Here is a 23883-nt window from a genome sequence, read left to right as displayed (position 1 = left end):
CAACTTATTTATATAGGTTTTGATTTCTTTGCCTACTTTTGTCCGGCCCATTCTTGATCATGTAGCGCACCGTGGACAAAGGAACATCAAGACTTCTGGAGTTGAAATTGTTGACATTTTTCAACAATTTTGGTTTTCAAGTCCTCAGACCGTTCACTTCTCCTCTTTGTTCTCCATGCTTGGTGTGGCACACACAGACACACAATGCAAAGATTGAGAGTCAACTTTTCCCCTTTTATCTGGTTTCAGGTGTGATTTTCATATTGCCAGCAACTGTTACTTGCCACAGGAGAGTTTGAACAATGCTTGAACCAAAGATGTTTACAGACATATCTATACACACACGCTTATTTATGAAAATTAGGTTTAGGTCATATTCTACATGCTTCTTTTTCAACAGGGTTTTGCAAATGGTACCAATGTGTCCTTTGCTAACCTTTTGAGATGTATATTCTGGCTTCCATAAAATCTCAAATATAAACCCAAGCATACAGCTTCCCCTGGCATAAAAAGAGCAACAACATTTAATTTATTGTTTCAATAACCTTTGGAAATTTAGTTTTTGCCTTTGTAATGAGTTTCCAATGCCCACTAGTGCAAAGCTCTATAAAAACAAAAATAAAACCCGCAAGCAATGAGTAATAACTATGAACCAGCTCCAATAAAATATTTTGCCATCTTACCTTTAATAAGAGTTTGCAGATCTCATATTTTCCTTTAGCAGCTGCTTCATGTAGAGGAGTAAATTTCCAGAGGTCTGCAACATTTACAGAGGCTCCATGCCTCACTAACAACTCCGCCACTTCATAGTGCCCATAGGAGCAGGCATTGTGCAGAGGGACTAAGCCACTGCACAGAGAAATAAAACATTTTTATTTCCTTTACATTTTTTTTTTCTTTACTTGATTTACATAAAGAACAATGTATGAGCCTGGACCACAATGTAATCTGCAGGAAAATATTTGCCTTAAGAATGCATTGCAGATGCAGAAATTCCATTATGTCACACACAGATATACACGTGGAGCACGACGGTCAAAAATTCAATCCATTAAGACCAATGGGAGAAAAATTATTGTTTCGGTACTGCAACTCTTGGGATGGAGTACACAGAGGGTTTTGTCTACTTTTGGGAGAAAGATTTTATTTTCTACCTAAATATAAGTATTTGTGGCAAAAAAAACTAAACTTTTTGCTATTGGGTTTAATAAAAATAATTTGCAACATTTGTCTTTTATGGCCTCTATGTTGCACTATGTATTGTTAGCTGCAGAAAGAATTATCTGAGACTGTCCCTGAGCCCAGTTTTACAGTTTTTAGTGTTGACATTTTTTTGGAGCTCCTTTCAGTAATGACCACAGACCATATCAAAGTTGTGCCATGAAATAGAGTCTGCAAAAGCCAGAGCAGTAAAGTTTTTATTAAACCCAGTTGCAAAAATATATTTTTGGAACCAAGTATATGCACTTAAATCAACAAAAAAAAAAAAAAAAAAAAAAAAAAAAGTGGACAACCCCTTTAAGTATTCTTCTGTAGCGTAGAGGAACATGGTACTGTATAGTAAAGTACTGTATGATGGAGGAGAAGACACTTGCACCAGCAAACACGGCAAGCAATAAAATCCTGGCCTGACCCTGTGGAAAATTTAGACTATCTCACGTCACACTAGTTGCAGCTACAGGAATGGGAACTATCAGAATTAATTACACTCCAGATCCCCAATGTCAGTATAAAAAATTAATTTATTTTGAACATTGAATGGATTGGTTGTAGAAGCGAGTTCAGGAATTCAGAGGAAATTAGTGTGTATTTTTGGACACCGGAGTATAAGCTGCACCCAACAGAGAATAGGATAACAGTATTTATACTACCTAAAACCTCTTTGGTTGTCTAAGGAAGTGCAAGATATAAAGGCAACCTGTCACCCGATGCACACTGCCCAAACTATGGGCTTCTTGGATCAGAGCCTCGCTGCATTACTGCAGCCGGGTACACTTCTTTCTGACATGCTCCAGAATTTCAGAGAAAATTTACTTTAAAGATCAGGACGGGAACCATAGCCAAAGAATAGACTAGTCCAGCTCTCGCTTGCTTCTCCCAATGCTGCTAGAGCTGATTTACAGGTCTCTCCCTAGGTCAGTAATTATGGCAGCAATTTGGCAGTGAGGATATAGTTTAATATGCCAGCAGAATGGTGCCTTAACATGAATAGTGATTATGCATGCAGTACACACCATATCACTTACTAGAAAAGACAGCCACTCTGTATTTAAAATGTAAAGTGGAGTGTTAAATACTGTGTGACAGCCCTGCTCTGTACTATAGTTACACATCCATTGTAAGGCTAATATAGATAAATATTACAGGCAGTGCAATGAGCAAGTTTATACACTGACTGACGAATTACTGTGCTGATGCACACCAGCAGTATAGAGTAGCCGAGCCCTGATTGACTGCTACCCTGCTCTCTCTGGGACTGGTGTTCAGCAGGAAGAAGGACATATGTTTATTGCTGCTTACAGTCCAGAGGAAAGATGAGCTTGCTTCTAAGTGGATTACCCAACAGAGAAGTATTGTGATACTTAAGGTACCGTCACACTCAGCGACGCTGCAGCGATATAGACAACGAGCCGATCGCTGCAGCGTCGCTGTTTAGGTCGCTGGGGAGATATCACACAGACAGCTCTCTCCAGCGACCAACGATCAGGGGAACGACTTCGGCATCGTTGAAACTGTCTTCAACGATGCCGAAGTCCCCCTGCAGCACCCGGGTAACCAGGGTAAACATCGGGTTACTAAGTGCAGGGCCGCGCTTAGTAACCCAATATTTACCCTGGTTACCATTGTAAAAGTAAAAAAAAAAACACTACATACTCACCTTCTGACGCCTGTCACGTCCCCTGACGGCAGCTTCCCTGCACTGAATGTGTCAGCGCCGGCACCCGGCAGTAACAGCGGTGACGTCACCGCTGTGCTCGGCTTTACGGCCGGCACTGACAGTCAGTGCAGGGAAGCTCTCGGCAGCAGCGTGTGCATTTAGCAGCGCTCCTGCCGAAAGCAGTTTAACCCTGTGGACGCCGGAGGACGTGACAGACATCAGAAGGTGATGTATTCACTTTAAAAGTCGCATTACATTTCAAACTAAATTTACAATAATAATTAAAAAAAAAAAAATAGATACATTTTGGCAAACCAACCCCTTATCTTTGGCATGTACATCAGCACCATGATGTAGTAGGTATTCCACAACCGAAACTCTGTTATAACCGGCAGCAAAGTGTAATGGAGTTGAATGTCGACCTTCTAGATCCCTGCAATTCACGTTTTGGGGGCTGCATAGCTGCTGTAAAGAATTTATGAAATAATAAGAAAAAAAAGAAGAAGTAATGAATAAAAGTTTAGTAGTACTATGGATTTTGTAAATGAAAAGCTGAAATTAATCTAGATAAGCACGGTGTAATTATAAATCTGAACACAATATATTCCAACTTGCCATAATCAATATCTAGAAAATGTGCATGGCTTTTGTGCTTTTAGACCCATTTGCTTTCCGTTTAGATTATCAAGAGGCTGCATGTCAAATATTCTTATCAACATAAAAACCGGAGCAGTCAGATGACCGTACTAATAGGAATGAGATAGGAAGGTGTTGCACAAACTATCTGGCGGCTCTAACCGAACCGAGTGTGACAGCTGCATAGAAGCATAGGAAGTGGTCACGCTCGGGCTGGGAAAGCCACCGGCCAGTATGTGCACTGTGCTACGATCTCGTTCAGATTTATACAAATTCCAGCACAAGCAAACTTTATTAAGCAAACGATAATCACATGCAAGTGAAGCAATACTTTACGTTAGAAGAGGGACTAGCATAGTCAGCATGACATAATGAACTACACATACAGTTAGGTCCATATATACAGTATTTGGACAGAGACAATATTTTTCTAATTTTGGTTAAAGACATTACCACAATGAATTTTAAAGAAAACAATTCAGATGCAGTTGAAGTTCAGACTTTCAGCTTTCATTTGAGGGTATCCACATTAAAATTGGATGAAGGGTTTAGGAGTTTCAGCTCCTTAACATGTGCCACCCTGTTTTAAAAAGGGGCCAAAAGTAATTGGATAGATTCAATAATTTTAAATATAATGTTCATTTTTAGTACTTGGTTGAAAACCCTTTGTTGGCAATGACTGCCTGAAGTCTTGAACTCATGGACATCACCAGACGCTGTTTCCTCCTTTTTGATGCTCTGCCCGGCCTTCACTGTGGTTTTCAGTTGCTGTTTGTTTGTGGGCCTTTCTGTCTGAAGTTTAGTCTTTAACAAGTGAAATGCATGCTCAGCTGGGTTGAGATCAGGTGACTGACTTGGCCATTCAAGAATATTCCACTTATTTGCTTTAATAAACTCTTGGGTTGCTTTGGCTTTATGTTTTGGGTCATTGTCCATCTGTAGTATGAAACGACGACCAATCAGTTTGGCTGCATTTGGCTGGATCTGAGCACACAGTATGGCTCTGAATACCTCAGAATTCATTCGGCTGCTTCTGTCCTGTGTCACATCATCAATAAACACTAGTGACCCAGTGCCACTGGCAGCCATGCATGCCCAAGCCATCACACTGCCTCCACCGTGTTTTACAGATGATGTGGTATGCTTTGGATCATGAGCTGTACCACGCCTTCGCCATACTTTTCTCTTTCCAACATTCTGGTAGAGGTTGATCTTGGTTTCATCTGTCCAAAGAATGTTCTTCCAGAACTGTGCTGGCTTTTTTAGATTTTTTTAGCAAAGTCCAGTCTAGCCTTTTTATTCTTGATGCTTATGAGTGGCTTGCACCGTGCAGTGAACCCTTTGCATTTACTTTCATGCAGTCTTCTCTTTATGGTAGATTTGGATATTGATACGCCTTCCTCCTGGAGAGTGTTGTTCACTTGGTTGGCTGTTGTGAAGGGGTTTCTCTTCACCATGGAGATTATTCTGCAATCATCCACCCCTGTAGTCTTCCGTGGGTGCCCAGGTCTTTTTGCATTGATGAGTTCACCAGTGCTTTCTTTTTTTCTCAGGATGTACCAAACTGTAGATTTTGCCGCTCCTAATATTGCAGCAATTTCTCAGATGTTTTTTTTTCTGTTTTCGCAGCTTAAAGGGAACCTGTCACCCCCAAAATTGATGGTGAGGTAAGCTCATCGTCATCAGGGGCTTATCTACAGCATTCTAGAATGCTGTAGATAAGCCCCCGATGTTACCTAAAAAAAGAGAAAAAGAGGTTAGATTATACTCACCCAGGGGCGGTCCCCGCTGCGGTCTGGGTCCGATGGGTGTCGCGGTCCGGTCCTTCCTATCTTCATTCCATGACGTCCTCTTCTGGTCTTCACGCCGCAGCTGCGGCGCAGGCGTACTTTGTCTGCCCTGTTGAGGGCAGAGCAAAGTACTGCAGTGCGCAGGCGCCGGGACAGGTCAGAGGCCCGGTGCCTGCGCACCGAAGTACTTTGCTCTCCCCTCAACAGGGCAGACAAAGTACGCCTGCGCCACAGCGTGAAGACCAGAAGAGGACATCATGGAATGAAGATGGGAGGCCCCGGACCGCACCGCGACACCCATCGGACCCGGACCGCCCCTGGGTGGGTATAAACTAACGTCTTTTTCTCCTCTTTCAGGTAACATCGGGGGCTTATCTACAGCATTACAGAATGCTGTAGATAAGCCCCTGATGACGGTGAGCTTACCTCATCATCGATTTTGGGGGTGACAGGTTCCCTTTAAGGCGACTTTCACACTTGCGTTTTAAATTTGCAGGATCCTGCATTTTCCCATAAACTTGTATTAGCGACGGATGGCCATCCGTTTCATCCGTCGTGCACTGGATCCGTCGTAAAATAGCAGTCCGTCGTGCACAGAAAAGGTTCATAGGAACGTTTTTTGAGCACGTCGGAAAATCGGTCAGCGATGCATCCTGCACTGCCCATAGTCGCATACAATGGAAGCCCCTCTGAGCATGCCCGGAAAGAATTTTCAAGCCCGGGAAAAAGTCTCTCTCTCGGAAATTTTTCCATTGACAAACAGGAACAACACAAATGACGCATCCGTCACTTCACTGGATCCGTCGCACACGTTTTTTCACTATTTTCATGACGTCCGTCGATACGTCATTTCACTGCATGACAACGGAAACCAGAAAACGCAAGTGTAAAAGGATGGCTTGTTTCACCTGCATGGAGAGCTCCTTTGACCGCATGTTTACTTCACAGCAAAACCTTCCAAATGCAAGCACCACACCTCAAATCAACTCCAGGCCTTTTATCTGCTTAATTGAGAATGACATAACGAAGGGATTGCCCACACCTGTCCATGAAATAGCCTTGGAGTCAATTGTCCAATTACTTTTGGTCCCTTTAAAAACAGGGTGGCACATGTTAAGGAGCTGAAACTCCTAAACCCTTCATCCAATTTTAATGTGGATACCCTCAAATGAAAGCTGAAAGTCTGAACTTCAACTGCATCTGAATTGTTTTGTTTAAAATTCATTGTGGTAATGTCTATAACCAAAATTAGAAAAATGTTGTCTCTGTCCAAATATATACGGACCTAACTGTATATTAAGCCATATAAAGTAACTGTTCTGTTTTCATAAATGAAGAGAACACATGAAAATTAGAAACATTGCAATATTTGTTATTAGAGAAATCCACTTCTCTCTCGTTCTGGACTGATTGTTCATTCTCAATATCCTGAATTCATAGCCAAAAGACTTACTCCTTACTAAGATAGACGGTAGATGGTGCTTATAAAGTTCAAAACATGAGTTTGTGCCGCAGCTTCTTTCCTGCCAAGAAATCAGGTTTTGCTGCAGAAAAAAAAGGTAGCAAAAACGCCCAGTGTGAACTTACCCTTAATTTTATGGACAGTGCAGGAGTAGTGTAGATAAAAGGAATCTGTCACCAGACTGTTGCAACCTAATCTGAGAGCAGCTTGATGCAGGGTCAGTGACCATGTTTCCAGTGAAGTCACCTAATGGACTGCTTGCTGTAGTTAAAGGGAACCTGTCACCCCCAAAATCGAAGATGAGCGAAGCCCACCAGCATCAGGGGCTTATCTACAGCATTCTGGAATGCTGTAGATAAGCCCCCGATGTATCCTGAAAGATGAGAAAAAGAGGTTAGATTATACTCACCTGGGCGGGCATTCCAATCCGATGGGCGTCGCGGTCCGGTCCAGCGCCTCCTATCTTCATAGGATGACATCCTCTTCTTGTCTTCACGCTACGGCTCCGGCGCAGGCGGACTTTGTCCGCCCTGTTGAGGGCAGAGAAAAGTACTGCAGTGTGCAAGCGCCGGGCCTCTCTGACGTTTCCAGCTGCAGCCACAGCGCGAATACAAGAAGAGGACGTCATCGTAAGAAGATGGGAGGCCCCGGACTGCGACGCCCATCGGACCGGACCGCAGCGGGACCGCCCCAGGGTGAGTATAATCTAACCTCTTTCTCATCTTTCAGGATTCATTGGGGGCTTTTACAGAATGCTGTAGATAAGCCCCTGATGCCGATGGGCTTAGCTCACCTTCGATTTTGGGGGTGACAGGTTCCCTTTAAGATAAAATCACTTAGCAGGAGATTTTCACTAGAGGACTAGTAACGCTGCTGCCATGCAACACTCCATATTTATGAGCTTTGTATTACCCTGCCCCCACCACTGATTGGTAACTTTCTATGTAATGTACACACAAAGCTGCCAATCAGTGGTGTGAGTGGGGTACTTCAGGTCTCAGTATTCAGAGAACTGATCTGCAGCAGATAAAAAATAGGGATTTAATTAAAACTGCAGAAAGCAGCACAGTTCGTGATATATTGCTGGAATTAGGGTATGTGCCCATACATCATACTGTTCTAAGATGCCGTAACTAAACCTGGTGAGATTCGCTATCAAAATGCAAAAAGAATTAACACAATAATAGTTAAAATCAAATTAATATTTAATGTAGCCACCCTTTGACTTCAAAACCACATGGAAGCATCAATTCATCTAGGCACCTTTACACAGTTTTTGAAAGAACTAGGAAGGAAGGTTGTTCCAAATATCTTGAAAAAGTAATCACAGATTTTCTGTGAATGTTGGTTTGTGAAACACCTGCTGTCTCTGTAATTCCAGACAGACTTAATTTTCAGGTCAGGGCTCTGTAAGGGCTATATCATCACTTGTCGTTTACGGTGAAGAATGTCCAATGATCTTGCCTATATGTTTGGGGTAACTGACCTGCAACTGAATAAATTTGGAGCCAATCAGATGCCTCTCCGATGATACTGCATGATGGATATTTGCCAAAGGGCACCAATATATCCTGGTGGTCATGGACTATGCAACACAGTACCCAGAGGCGGTACCACTAAGAAACTCCTCCACCAGAAGCATAGTCTGAGAGACAGTTTATATTTTCTCCCAGGCGGGCCTGCCAAAGAAGATTCTAATGGACCAAGGAATGTCATTCATGTCCAAGGTAATTAGAAAGTTAGGTAAGGCTCTGTAGATTACACAACTTAGGAAGTTGGTGTACCATCCGCAGAGGGACAGATGGCCTTAAAGGATGTGGAAAAGGATGGACGATACTGGGATTGCCTACTATCATACCTGCTGTTCATTATCAGGGAAATTCCACAGGCCTTTGCAGGGTGATCACCGATCGAGTTGTTACACGAATGACACACTTGGGACCTGGTAAGCAGAGGTTACGCCCCAATGAAGCATCATCGAGCATGTTGCCCAGTGCAGGACAGTATTGCAAGGGTGATGCCGACCGTCAAGGAGGGTCTCCTTCAAGCACCAGAGACTCAGGCAAGGATCTAAAATTGGTTGGCGAAGCGGAGACAGTTTAGCCCTGGAGTCAAAAAGCTGAGTGACATCAATTACAAGGTCTACCAGCCAGGGAGAAGAAAGTCGTGCCAAGTTTACCACACCAACCAGGGAAAAGTTGGAAGCTACATGCCTGGGGGCCAATACTGCGGCCAGGGTCGAAGATGTCACAGTGGCAAAAACACTGTCACCGGCCCAGAAACAACAGTGCCAAGAACTGCTTCAGCAGAAGCGGCACCTGTTTTCGGAGTTGCCAGGATGTACGCAGGTTGTTGAACATGAAATCCTGAATGAACCACAAGCAAAATAGAATCCCCGAAGCCCACCTCGAGGTAATTTCAAAGGAGGTGAGGAGAATGTTTCTGCAACAACTACAGGAAACTAAATGAGGTGTCTAAATTCGACATGTAACCGATGCCCTGCGTCAGAGAAGCTAGAGTCGGCCAGATACTTCACCACCCTGTATAAGATACAAGTGACTAGCATACTCCAAAGTGTGGTGATGCAAAGAGGGGGGTTTATTTACATACAGAAATCACAAACGTTTCGGTCGATACTGGACCTTCATCAGTGTGCTAAATTTAGCAGTAGGCTTGGTGGAGCCCCAAAAAAGTTAGTTTAAATTACATCCATAGAATAGGCCTGAAAAGTATGGGCCACAAAGGCAGTGGAGACTGTCAACCCACTGAGACAGGATACCGCGTTTGTGATTTCTGTATGTAAATAAACCCCCCTCTTTACATCACAACACTTTGGAGTGTGCTAGTCACTTGTATCTTACACATCAAGGTTTGGGAACCTATGACTGTGCACCTCCCCTTCTAGGCTGTGCTGAACATTTTCTATACCACTTCACCACCCTGGACCTAATGAAAAGTCACTGGCAAAACCTCCTCTCTCAAAGCACCAAGGAGAAGACAGCCTCACCTGACAGTTGCTTCCAGTATACCACAATGCTGTTCGGACTGCAAGGAGCCAGAGTTAAGTTCCAGAGTGCCATGAACCGGATCCTAGCCACTCACAAAAAGTATGTTGCAGCTTACCGCGACGATATTACGATATTTAGCCCGGATTGGGGAAGGCAGGGTTTACCATACACCCAAAAGAAATGCACAATGAGGAAAGTGGAGGAAAAATACTTGAGCTACATCGTAGTAGGAGGTGATTCAAAATTGGCAGCAACAGGTCTCCAAGAAACAGGTTCGGGCGTTTCTGGGAATGATGGGATTCTATCTTCGCTTTATCCCAAATTTCACCATAACAGCCGCACCCGACTGACCAACCTTTTGGGCATGAAGAAATCAATGGACAATTGGTCTCCTGATGCAGAGATGGCATTCCAAGAGTTGAAGTTCGTCCTATAGAAGCAGCCGATCTTGATCGCTCCTGACTTCAGTAGGGATTTTGTAGTCCAAACGGACTCCTCAGAGGTCAGGTTGGGAGCTCTGTTGTCACAAGACGTAAATGGGGAGAAACATCCAGTCCTGTATTTAAGTAGGAAACTCTCCTAATGTGAGAAAAACTATGCCATTACAGAAAAAGAATGCTTGGCCATCAAATGGGCAAACTGACACCCTGAGGTACTACCTGTTCGGCCGGAAGTGCAGGCTAGTGTCACAACATGCGCCCTGGAGATGGATGAGGGAGAGTAAGGGGAAGAATGCCTGGGATACTAGATGGTTTCTAGGGCTACAGGACTTCAACTTTCATGTGGAGCACAGGCCTGGGAAGCTGCACGGTAACACAGATGCCCTGTCTAGACTTCCCTGTTTGGTGACTGAATGTGCCAAAACACCCAGCTTTGGGCAGAAAGGAGGGATATGCGACACAGTCAGCGGAGTGGAGATATGTACCACTGCGGTAGTTAGCTTCACTGATACGAACCTAGGAAAATGCTCCAGCACACTAAATATTTAGAGGGGTTAATCATCCATGTTTAGGGCTAAGTTGAGCGAACAGATGTAGAGTGGGTGGAGTCCAGGGGATAAATACACGTTATGTTATGGCTCGCTTTTGCAGGACGAGCTGATGTTTTTATTGGTAACATTTTCGGGCACATGACATTTTTTGATCGCTTTCTATTCTGATTTTTGGGAGACAGAATGAACAAAAATCAGCAATTCAGGAATTGCTTTTTGTTTTTTTATACCGTTGCACATGTCATGCAATGCCACGGCGATTAGGGATCAGCTGACTCCGCACAGTCTGAAGAAGGCGGAGGGAGATGAGTGAGGCTTAGATATGCACTGCGCATGCCCAGGAATCCCAGCCCCGCAGTGAGAATAAATCAGAAGACATTGCGGGGCGGGATCTCGGGCAGGGCAGCCGCACAGGCGCAGTCAGCTAGACTGCAAATGAGGACAGAGGACGGGCAGCGCTCACTGCGCATACCCAAGGCATGAGAAAAGAGCGCAGGCGCCAGCTCATTTGAAAACAGCGCTGAGGAGGCGGCGCCCGGCGCCAAGAGGACATGAGTGACAGCGGTGCTGCATTTGCAGCAGGGGGGGAAAGACCTGCCTCCAGGACTGATTCAAGGTATTTGGGACAAATTATAAAATGGATTATTTCTTAAGTTACAGCACCAATAACTAAAAGAGCCACCTTGTCAGAATGCAGCATTAGTGCTGCACAAGTGGCTCTTTTAGTTACAAACGCCTGGGGGGTGACAGGTTCCCTTTAATTGCATCTCAGTTTCATTTTAAATGTAAAAAAAGACTCCCCACAGGTCGTCTCAAAGCACAAGAATCTCATTACCTGAAAACTGCAAAATGTGCTTGGCTATATAAATTGAAAAAGGCCCAATCAGCATAAAGTGTATGCTTACCCCTCAGCCTCATGAATCAAGGCATTTATCAGGTATTGAATAGGGCAACAAGACATGGGACCATTCAGAGTGGGACACAGCTAAATTATTCCTGGACACCGAATCGGTTATATCAATGCACCCTTATATAGCACCATTGATTCCATGGTGCAGTACATGAGAAGGGGTTACATACAAATTACAGATATCACTTACAGTAAGCAAACTAACAATTACAGACTGATACAGAGGGGCGAAGACCCTGCCCTTGTGGGCTTACATTCTACAGGATGGTGGCGAAGGAGACAGTAGGTTGGGGGGTTGCAGGAGCTCCGGTGTTGGTGAGGCTGTAGCTCTAGTAGTGGTGAGGAGGCAGCGGGGTCAGTGCAGTGTAAGCTTTCCTGAAGAGATGGGTTTTTAGGTTCCGTCTGAAGGATCCGAATGTGGTTGATAGTCTGATGTGTTGGGGCAAAGAATTCCAGAGGATGGTGGATATTCAGGAGAAGTCTTGGAGGCGGTTGGGTGAGGAGCGAATAAATGTGGAGGTGAGAAGGAGGTCTTGGGAGGACCGGAGATTACGTGAGGGAAGATATCAGGAGATTAGTTCAGAGATATATGGAGGAGATAGGTTATGGATGGCTTTGTAGGTCAGGATTACCAATTTGAACTGGATACGCTAAGGGGGGAATGGGAGCCAGTGAAGATATTTGCAGAGGGGGGGGAAGCAGAGGAGTAGCGAGGAGAGAGATGAATTAGTCGGGCAGCAGAGTTAAGGATGGACTGAAGAGGTGCAAGGGTGTTAGCAGGGAGGCCACAGAAAAGGATGTTGCAGTAGTCGAGGCGGGAGATGATGAGGGCATGTACAAGCATTTTAGTAGATTGACGGTTGAGGAAAACAGTTCCTGAACCACTCCTTTGTAAAAAGTTGGTGTAGACAAACATACAGCTACAAGTTTCAAATCCATCCATTCAGGGAAGTGGAGTCTATATACAACAGTGGAAAAAAAGCATAACCCAACCTTGACATATAAGGTCATAGTGTGTGGAACATACACCATGCCGGAATTCTAATCCAGTAATTATCTAGCGTGCAAGCGCCTCACATGTACTCTTGCCTTTCCGAGAGACTATACTCTGACCATACAAAAATCCTAAATAGGTAATAAACTGGCCTCTATGAAGACTCATTGGTGCCAAAGAGAATTGTACTTTGCAAGGTTTGATTACACTATAATTATCGAAAGTTTTATTTAACCCCTTAATGACAGCTGATAATGGCTGCCATAAAAAGACTTAAGTTGTATACCTCATCACTGCCTATTTAAGGGGTTATCTGGAACTTTTATATTGATGGCCAACCCTTAGGATATGTCATTAATATCTGATCGGTGGAGATGCAACACCTGAAACCCCTGCCAATCAGTTGTTTCCGATGCTGGCAGCGGCCAGATTTACTAAGTTGTGACACTGCATACAGCATTAGATCTGGCTGTCAGTCACTGCCGAAGCGTGGTTACCACAGTTGCTCACTATGAACTGAACAGTGATTGAAGAAATGCTGGCACACCTCTATGACTGAAAGCCCAACACTACTGGGAGGAATAAAGCTAATCGCGATTCAGATGAAACACCTAAAAGAACCATTCACTGTAATTGGGCCGATTCAGTCATTTTGGCTTATACTCCGGTGGTGTAGTATTTTTTCTTATTACACAAGTGTGCTTGACACAGTTGTGTGCAAGCCTAAAAATTCAGGCACCACAGAACAGAGGATAGACAGAGTCCAAAGTGACTCCATCTGCCTAATTACAGTTAATGGTTCCCTAGCAAGTTTTATCACAATTTTTGAGGATGTAGATAGATACCCTAAATCGACATACATTATCAGAATAGAGGATAGGATATACCTGAAACTATCCTTAAAAGGTGACCAAAAAAAGGTTATGTACTCCAAAATGAGCAATAAAAACTTCAACTCATCCCACAAGTCCCACTTCAGGTCCATCATCTGAAAAATAAGGAGTTTACATGACACAGGTAGTCCAAAAGGCTCTTGAAAAGAGACATGGCTCCCTCGTCAAATAAAATCCAGTGAAATCTGTGCTCCCAAACTGAAAAAGTCCCATGTACGCTAAGCTCCACAATGTGCCTAAACCTGAGTTAGCGGCAAATGTATGGCATTGCTGTAGAGCAGTGGTGGGCAACTAATTTTCCCGAGCTGCCACATGATAAACAGTGACTGTTGTAGAGTGCCAAACCAATAGGCTGAAATTAATAAAGCTCAATATTAACATTATAATTATTATATTAATAATTATATTATTAATTATATCACTTAATATTGAGCAGAATCAAGTATGCTGACATCCCCCTATATCGTTTGAACCGGAATACAGACCCTTCTATATATCGTATGAGTCCCACACAGCCTCCCCATGCCCGACATATGAGTCCCACACAGCTTCCCCATGTCCAGCATAGGAGCCCCACACAGCCTCCCCATGTCCAGCATAGGAGCCCCACACAGCCTCCCCATGTCCAGGATAGGAGCCCCACACAGCCTCCCCATGGCCAGCATAGGAGTCCCACACAGCCTCCCCATGTTCAGCATAGGAGCCATCACAGCCTCCCCATGTCCAGCATAGGAGCCCCACACAGCCTCCCCATGTCCAGCATAGGAGCCCCCCACAGCCTCCTCCATGTTCAGCATATGAGTCCCACACAGCCTCCCCATGTCCAGCATAGGAGCCCTACACAGCGTCCCCATGTTCAGCATAGGAGCCCCACACAGCCTCCCCATGTCCAGCATAGGAGCCCCACACAGCCTCCCCATGTTCAGCATAGGAGCCCCACACAGCCTCCCCATGTTCAGCATAGGAGCCCCACACAGCCTCCCCATGTTCAGCATAGGAGCCCCACACAGCCTCCCCATGTTCAGCATAGGAGCCCCACACAGCCTCCCCATGTCCAGCATAGGAGCCCCACACAGCCTCCCCATGTCCAGCATATGAGTCCCACACAGCCTTCCCATGTCCAGCATAGGAGCCCCACACAGCCTCCCCATGGCCAGCATAGGAGCCCCACACAGCCTCCCCATGACCAGCATAGGAGCCCTACACAGCCTCCCCATGGCCAGCATAGGAGCCCCACACAGCATCCCCATGTCCAGCATAGGAGCCCCACACGGACTTCCAATGTCCAGCATATGAGTCCCACACAGCCTTCCCATGTCCAGCATAGGAGTCCCAGACAGCCTCCCCCATATTCAGCATAGGAGCCACGTACAGCCTTCCCATGTCCAGCATATGAGCCCCACACAGCCTTCCCATGTCCAGCATACGAGTCCCACACAGGTTTATTGCCAACCCATCTGTGAGCAGTATGATGTATGGGCAGAGACCCCAACATTAGCCATGTGTCACTTAATGAGCTGATTGTTTTCATGTCGATAAAATTATTGTTTTTTTCGCTGCAGATCTAACAGTTATCTGAATGCGTAGTTGTGTAACTTCACCCCCACACCACTGATTGGCATCTTTCTATATACACTATACATTGGCAGAAAGCTGCCAATCAGTGGTGTGGGTTATACAGAACTCATGAATATATGCTTGATTATCTGGCAGCAGGTTTACTAGTCATCTAATGATTATGGTATCTACTGCTTTTATCAAAACCACACTAAAAAGCCAACCAAACGATATATTGCTGGAATCAGGGTCACTGTCTGTAGATTAAGCACACAATCAAAATACAACAGTCTTCATTTAAAAAAAAAAACAAGATAAAAACCGTAAAAACTTTAGTAAAAGTTCTTAATTAGGCTACAAAATGGTTGACAGATTGCCTAAAAGGCCAAAACTGGCTCCATTACTAATGGATTAAATATTGCAGCCCCTTTACCCTAATATTCTGAATGGGCTCACAAACTACTGTGCAGCTCACCAGGTAGAAGAGCTCAGCTTGTGCATGAGTGCATATACACACAGTTGTGCACAAGTTCAATAAAAAGACTATCAGCTTGTACAACAAAACCATGACTCTCACTGATCTACAAGGCAATTAGGGGACCATGATAACCATCTATGAAAAATAAAATTTTTCATGGGGCGTTACCAGTGAGACATATAGGAGAGCAGACTCTGTCATTACAAGAATCACACTGGTAACTACCCCTTTCATTTAAATGGGTTGTTCACTAGTTGGACTTCCCATGATCAAATCAGAATGTTTGCCGCTGTTAAATTAAAAAACTTATCCTCACTACTGATGCAGATGCGGGTCCAGCGGTGTAGGCACTCACGTTCACGGGGTTCACAAACATTCAGCTTGAAAAGGGGCTGTCTAGTAGTGAACAATCCCTTTAAAATAAGCCCTGGAGGTAGATTCTTGGGGAGAGCGATGTCCGGCCCATAGATCTTAATAGCTCATTTACATGTTAAGAGAAACTTAGATTTCTCTGGAATAAGACATTGCATCCCAGATATTAAGGTATCATTTTATTCGAAACGTTCAATGAGATGAAAGATTTATGGCGATGATTCCCCATCATATGATGTAGTTAAGAACTGGCATCGTCAATTCAACTGTGGTTGGACTTCAGTGCAAAGAGCTCCAATTCCAGGGTGACCCCGCTCTGCTATTGATGGACCCAGCATCCAGCAAGTGGAAGTCGCCATTTGGGAAAATCAGTGTGGAACTATTCTCCCCCTAGCCCAAAATGTCAAGATTAGTGTGGGGTCCATGGAAAAAATCACCCAATACCATCTTCATATGCATAAGGTATCTGGTCCCTGGGTTCCCCAGCTGCTCACACCTTTCCAGAAGCAGGAAAGAGTTGAATGCTCTCAGGCTCTATTGACGACGTGCCATGGAATCCAGGAGGACTTTTTCAACAGACTGATCACCCATGAGTCCATCACCATGATCCTGAGACTAAAGTCCAGTTGATGCAATGGAAGCATCATGACTCACCGCCTCTAAAGAAGGCACGTGCCCAACCCTCGGCAGACAAGGTCATGTTCACAATATTTTGGGACCATCACAGAGTAGTACTGATGGATTTCCTAGCAAAGGGTACCATGATCACATGGGCATTCTATGCTTCACTGCTGCAGAAATTGTGGGAAACCATCAAAACCAAGAGACGTGGCATACTCACCAACGGTGTCTGCCTTCTGTAAGACAATACACCAGTTCATAACTCACATGTTGCCCAAATGGAAGCATGCTACGGTGGCTTTGATATTCTACCGCATCCCCTTATTCACCCGACCTCGCACCATCAGACTTCCACCTCTTTCCAACAATAAAGTTATTTTTGAAGGGCAAGCATTTTCTAGATGATGAGACTGATTTCCGAAGTCACAATATGGCTTTTTGGAACAACCTGTTGACTTATACAAGTGAAATGTTTACAGTTGTTTAAAAGAGATGGGAGAAGTGTGTGTCCCTAGGTGGCATCTATGTAGAGAAGGACTAATAACTGCCTAGTTTCATTGCTCTCAGTCCACAGGAAGTGGGTCAGGGAAAATCTTTAAAGAACGTCCCACATACATGCCCATATAGAGGGCTTAGGAGGGTTGATCCCAATAACAGATTCCCTTTAAAAGAGTGCTCACACTGTGGAAACGACGCCAGCACGGGAGGGCAGTACAGGTTTTATTATTTTATTGGGGCCGAACATTTGGTTTAAGAAGGCGTTGTTCTAGTAGTGGACAACCCCTTTAAGCATCATAAATGGTAAGCATCTCAAATTGATGTTATGACTCACCTTTACAGTATCCAAATCGCCGGCTTTCGATGCTTCAAGCAACCTGTAATCCACATCAGATGTTCGGGCTGGTGTGCTTTCTGCAATCAGAAATATGCAATATTAAGTACATATAGATATTAAGCACAAGCATGGGGCAGATTTATTAATACTGTCTGGTGGGGCACATGTGACATATTGTGTTAGTAGCATCTTGCTGGTCATGTTACACTAGACTTATTGTATTGGCTTACTTCACACCAGTATTTTGTACAAAGGTTTTGCTGCATTACAGTTATAAATCTGCTAAGATTTTAAAAAGGGGAGTCCCAATATCCCAAGGTTTTCGTTTTATTTATTTTTTCCTCTAAGGGTATGCGCAACACAATAAGTATTTGTAAGAAACATTTCAGCATAAAAAACGTGTCTCTTGGCAGGAAAAATGTGCGTTTTGTTATGATTTTTCCCCAGACATTAAAATGGGTGAAACGCTTAAAAAATGCTGAAATTATTGACATGCTGCAGATGTGAAACTGCTTCAGAGGAAACTATCAGTGTGGCAATACGTGTGGGGTCTGGCCCCCGTTCCAGCCTCCATTGATAAGCACATGTCTGGATATTGACAAGTTGCACAATAATAGACTACCTAGTTCCTTCACCACTATATGTTGTATACAGACTTTTATACATGCAATTAGATTTTCCTACCTCTGTGCTTCAGTGGTCTATGTCCCTATTGATTGCAGCAAACAAGCTTTATATCTACCTCAATATTTTGTATAGGCCTTTCATTTTAGTATTTTTTTCGGTTTTCTTTACATATTATGCTGGTAGTACATCAGCAGTTGTTTATTTGCTCCACTATATTGGGTTATGGTTATAACTTATTTACTGAAGCAGTGAATTTCTGTATACAGTGTTGTGTATATTATATGCGTATTATGGTTGGTCTGGGTAGACCGTAGCTCTATTTTGGTTGCTTGGTCTGTTCTTTAGAGAATGGATTTTATTCGGTTTTGTGGCTTATTGTATGTCTAAATAAAATACAATTTGTATTATTATTCTGAGGTGAGCCGTTTTTTGCATTCCCCTTGTTCTTTTGAGAGTAAATTTCTGTGTTTTCCACAGCAAAATAGCGATGTGTGTGCATACCCACAGATCTATACAGCTACTGTGAATGCACAATAACTGCGCCTTCACCAACGTCCTAAATACTTCCCCGTATCTAGTTCCGCAAACTGGTTCTGTCTAAGGAATGACTGCAAAATGTGCAGACCTTCACTTTGTACCATTTAAAGGGAACCTGTCAGCAGGATTGTGCACAGTAACCTCTACAGACACTGTCAGGTCGTCGCCGTTATACTCGTTAAAATGATACCTTGGTTGATGAAATCCGTCTTGTGGTTGTTGTTTAATCTCTCTTTTCAGTGTGGTGTTAATGATATGCGCGCGCTCCGGGGCGGCCTGTGGGGGGGTCTGCATGTGGAGCTCTGCTTAGGTATTCATAATGAATAGCCACTTATAGCGTATTTAGGCATGGTACATAAATAATTGTAGATAATTAGTACCCATAGATAGGACCATCATACAACCTATCATCAAATATGAAACAGACACTTTAGAAAAAACTATGATATTAGGTCAAAGCGTAGAATATAAAAATTAATACTTTATTCATTAAAAATTGACAACCAGTGAATGGAGACAATATATAGAACAAAAACAGCTGAGTGTCATGAAACAATAGCAGGAGGAGAGTATACAGGAGGTCCGAATCAACAACCTTATCATAAAAGGAACAAAGTACAAAATACTTAATACTGCACCGCAATGGGATACCCAATAGAATATAGTTAGGGTTGAATACTTAATCCTTTAAATTAAGGGATAACCACCAGACATTGTATTTAGGCGGCCCGAAGTAGCTGTCTAAGATGGTCATATAGCCGCTGAACACGCTCATATATTCATCTATTATAAACGGAAATACTTAATATAGTAAACAATGTCTTACCCACCGCAGTGCAGGGACACTCCACAAGCCCGCCTCCGCCCCAACGCGCGTTTTGGAAAAACAACCTTCATCAGGGGGCCCTAACTATATTCTATTGGGTATCCCATTGCGGTGCAGTATTAAGTATTAAGTATTTTGGACTTTGTTCCTTTTATGATAAGGTTGTTGATTCGGACCTCCTGTATACTCGCCTCCTGCTATTGTTTCATGACACTCAGCTGTTTTTGTTCTATATATTGTCTCCATTCACTGGTTGTCAATTTTTAATGAATAAAGTATTAATTTTTATATTCTACACTTGACCTCTTTGACCTAATATCATCGTTTTTTTCTAAAGTGTCTATGTTAGGTATTCATAATGCAGACTACTGACTGGTCCCTGATCCCTCACTGACCTGCCCCCTAGTTTATATAATGAATATATGTACATACTGAAGAAAAAACAAACCTTCTGCAGGCAGGTACCAGCCGTGGCCCATGCGCTGCAGCATAAACGCATGCTTAGTGTCCTAGTAATCACGGTTCTTCATGTAATTGATCAAGTACAAAAAAAAATCTAATCAGTGGGTATAGAGATCTGATAGCTGCTATTGTGCAGAAGCATTTCTCGGTGATCTCTGAGCCACTTCTAGCACACATTTATGCATATACATGTGTTATCACATTTTTATTATTTTATCATTATTATTTTTGGTCTTTGCATTCCCTTTACTTTTCATTTATTGCCTTGCAATCATTAATGAGCTGACATACCCATTCTATTATGTTTATTAATTCCTTATTATCTTGTTCATATGTGCATTTAACTATTCAGCATTCATACTTTCACTCATTAGATACACCCCAGGGTCTTTTTGCACAGTGTTGAATACATTTCACTCCATGCCACAGCGGTTTACATGCTCTGCCTTACTGCTGGCTGCACGAGTGAATCCCCGGCTTCTATACTGCTTATGTCACCAATTGCCTCTGGATAGTGCGCATGCGCACACCTTGTAGCCCCGTTCACTTCCAGGAGGGCTCCACTTACGGACCGCATGCGATCCAGGGTGCTTCCGGGAGCGCGTCACCGGAAGTGACGTTCAACACAGTGGCGCAAGGAGCCGCATGGGCCAACCAATATCCCAGGAAGGAATTGCATTATCCTTACATGGTTCTCGCATTAGTCCTGGTCTTTTATGCCTTTGCCTTTCATATACCCTATAGTCATTTAGTATGTATATCCTTCTATTGTTTAAATATATTATACAAGAAAACTACACAGGATTTTTTCACCATACACTCTTTTATAAGAGATCAAGTATAATAAGCCTTGATCTATATCCATTCATGGGCAGGCACCTTAATTCAGTTTTGCACTGGGTATCTGTAACCTCTTACAGTATGAGCATATTTATACTTTCATCTCTCATATATCATTGATGGCATACCCTTCCCCTTCTGGGCACTCTGCTTTTTTATTGGTTTTCTATGTAATATTTTATTAATGTGTTAAATAAAAATTGATTGTATATCTTGCTTCCTGGTTCTCTTCATCAGCTGCTGTTATGCAAGTCTGAGTCTTTGTTTGAATAGTGTAAAAGAAAAGAATAGAGACCAACTGCCCATAGTCATTCTGAAAATAGGAACATTTTCGCAGAACGTAACCCATGACAACATGGCAATAAATAGGTAAGGAGATATCTTCTGGCATATACATTTGATTTAATTATATATTAAAACAGATCTAAATGAATATAAAAGATATCTTTGCAAAGAGTAAAGGATGTGTATATATCATGATTGCGGCAATATCCCTTTAAGTCTCATCTTAAGCACACTTAGGCTATGTGCACACGTATAATGGTCCTCTGCGGATTTTTCCGCAGCAGAATTGATAAATCTGCAGGGCAAAAACGCTGTGTTTTTGCTGCAGATTTATTACGGATTTACCGCGGATTTACCACGGTTTTTCTGCGGATTTCATTGCGGTTTTACAGCTGCGTTTTTCTATTATGGAGCAGGTGTAAAGCCGCTCCGGAATCCGCAGAAAGAAGTGTAAACCGCTGCGTTTCCGCGCGTTTTTTTCTGCAGCATGGGCACAGCGTTTTCTGTTTCCCATAGGTTTACATTGTAATGTAAACTCATGGGAAACTGCTGCGGACCCGCAGCTGCGGAAACGCTGCGGATCCGCAGCGTGTGCACATACCCTTAGGGTATGTTTCCACGGTCAGGAAACGCTGCGTGTTGGACGCTGCATACAGCCGCAGCATCCAGATGTTACAGCATAGTGGAGGGGATTTCATGAAATCCTCTCTCCACTATGCGTTAGAAGACGCAGGCGGCACACAAACAGACATGCGGCGTGTCTTTCCAGAACACAGCATGTCCGTTTACAATGCGGGGGTTGCAGCACCATAAGTTTACCATAGACTATCATTAGATGCGGTAAAACCGCATCTAATGATTAGTCACATGCGTAGTAACTGCATAAACGCAGCTTACTACTCATGTCAACTAATTTAAATAAAGTCTTGCCTATCACACCACTGGAAGTCCACACCCACTACAGCTCTCGGGATAGCTTGGCTTACCGCGAGAACTGCCGTGCACCCTAGGCTAGTTCTCCAGTGAGAGCTAGTGTAGGTTGCTGCCGGAGATCTCCAGTGGTCATCTACAAGCTCTGCTATGTCAGGCATCCAGATGTATCAGAGCTGGACTCGTTGTGGGACACTCATTATTAAGGACTGCGTCGGACCAGGGAGTATACTGTTGGTTTATTTTTTTTATTTTTTTCAGAAGATTGATGGCTTCGCTTGGATTACCAGTGTAATAAAGATGGCAAAACTGTGCATTGTTTTATTTCATTAAAATAATTTATTCTGCATGTGTGTGTTTTATTAACCATTTACCAACTATAGGATTAGTAATGGATAGGTGTCTTATTGATGGCTTAATGACATTGGCTTTATGTTTGTGGTCATTGTCCTACCGCAGAATAAATTTGGAGTAAATCAGATACCATCCCGATGGTTCTGCATGATGGATCATTATCGGCCTGTATTTCTCAGCATTGCGGACACCATTAATCCTGACTAAATTCCCAACTCCATTTGCTAAAAGGTAGCCTCAAGGAACCTCCACACTTCACTGTTGACCAAAGACAAATATTGTACTGTTCTCCAATCATTCAGGGACCAAACTGTTTTGTGTTACAGTCAAATATTTCAAATATTGACACCCACTGACATTTTTCTGCACTCAAGTTCATATGTTTTCATGCACAAAAGAGATGCTTGGGCTTGTTTCCATGTAGAAGGTATGGGTTTTTGGCAGCAACTCTTCCACAAAATCAAACATCTGGCCAGAATACTAACAGTAGATGGGTGTAGCAGAGTTCTACTGGTTGCTGAAAAATTCTGGCCGGATAGAGCTGCTACACATGCTCAGATTTCAAAAGGGAAGCAAGCAAGATGATGTCTGCTACACTAAATTTCCAATGCAGACATCTATATTCTTCAACATTGCCCATTTCCTGGAGATTCTTGAAAATAGCTTGAACAGGACATCTTGATACCGCAGCTTCTCGTTGAAACCTTTGCCTGAGAGAAACCTTGCTAATTCAATATAACTAAATTGCACTTGATGTGGTCCTCAGTCTTGCCATGGTGTACTACCTGTGGAATGAAAGTCTTCCACAACCTCACCTTTGTAGCAGGAGTTTGGCTATTCCTCACCTAGTAGTAAGCCTCCTACACAGTGGTTTTCTACTACATATGGAAAACATCACTATCACTTGTTTGGTATAATTGGTTACTCATACACCTGACTATAATCCGACAATAACCCTAACTTTTTGCAAGTGTTCCAAGAAGAATTAATGATGCTCTGAAGGTACAAGGTGATCACACTAAATATTGTTTTGATTTACTTTTCTTTTTTGTTCAGTTTGAATTTTGTTCATTGACAAAAATAAACTTAACACTTCTATATGTGAGCGTATTCTTACTTTGCAGCATTGCATCCAGACCTGTCATCTAAGGCTTTTAAACAGTAGAGCATATAAGCCGTTGCTTTTACCTTTTTTTATGACTGCACACAGTTTCAGTTTTTTCTTCTTGGACAAAATAAACAAATGCAATTAGTTTACCCATGGTCTTAATATAAAGTAATATCGCCCATACGATGAAGGCACTGAATAAACAATCACTCACCGCTTAGAATTTGCTGGACAGCGTCATTTCCCATCTGTGCTGCTGTAAAACCCTGCAGAGAGATGATTGATGCATCAGAGCCAAAGCTCAACAGAAGCCGACACGTCTGCAGGTGACCTCCCAGAGCAGCTCGGTGTAGTGCTGTTTGTCCAAGTGTGTCCAAGGCATTCATCTTAGGAGAAGAAACACAAATGCATTAAAACAAAGTGTATATAAATCAGGCAAAGTACACAGTCCTTTCAAAAGATGTTATCCTCTAATTTGTCTCTGATAAT

At 43.1% G+C, this 23883-nt stretch overlaps 1 protein-coding gene across 2 annotated transcripts in view; it reads right to left on the bottom strand.

Annotated features, from left to right (window-relative positions):
* The window catches only part of TNKS (tankyrase), a 316862-nt gene that overhangs the window by 75862 nt on the left and 217117 nt on the right, over positions 1 to 23883 (bottom strand). The window contains exons 12-15 of one of the 2 annotated variants that reach the window (XM_077273969.1): positions 23609 to 23780; positions 17423 to 17502; positions 3198 to 3340; positions 684 to 849 (exon numbers count right to left, since the gene is read on the bottom strand). In XM_077273969.1, coding sequence (XP_077130084.1) covers positions 684 to 849; positions 3198 to 3340; positions 17423 to 17502; positions 23609 to 23780 — 561 coding nt within the window. Of the gene's footprint in view, positions 1 to 683; positions 850 to 3197; positions 3344 to 17422; positions 17503 to 23608; positions 23781 to 23883 lie in introns of both variants that reach the window. The other variant, XM_077273977.1, reaches the window with a different exon arrangement.

This window comes from Ranitomeya variabilis, chromosome 1, assembly GCF_051348905.1.
Source record: "Ranitomeya variabilis isolate aRanVar5 chromosome 1, aRanVar5.hap1, whole genome shotgun sequence".
Taxonomy (NCBI): domain Eukaryota; kingdom Metazoa; phylum Chordata; class Amphibia; order Anura; family Dendrobatidae; genus Ranitomeya; species Ranitomeya variabilis.
This window is presented reverse-complemented; position numbering and strand designations above follow the sequence as displayed.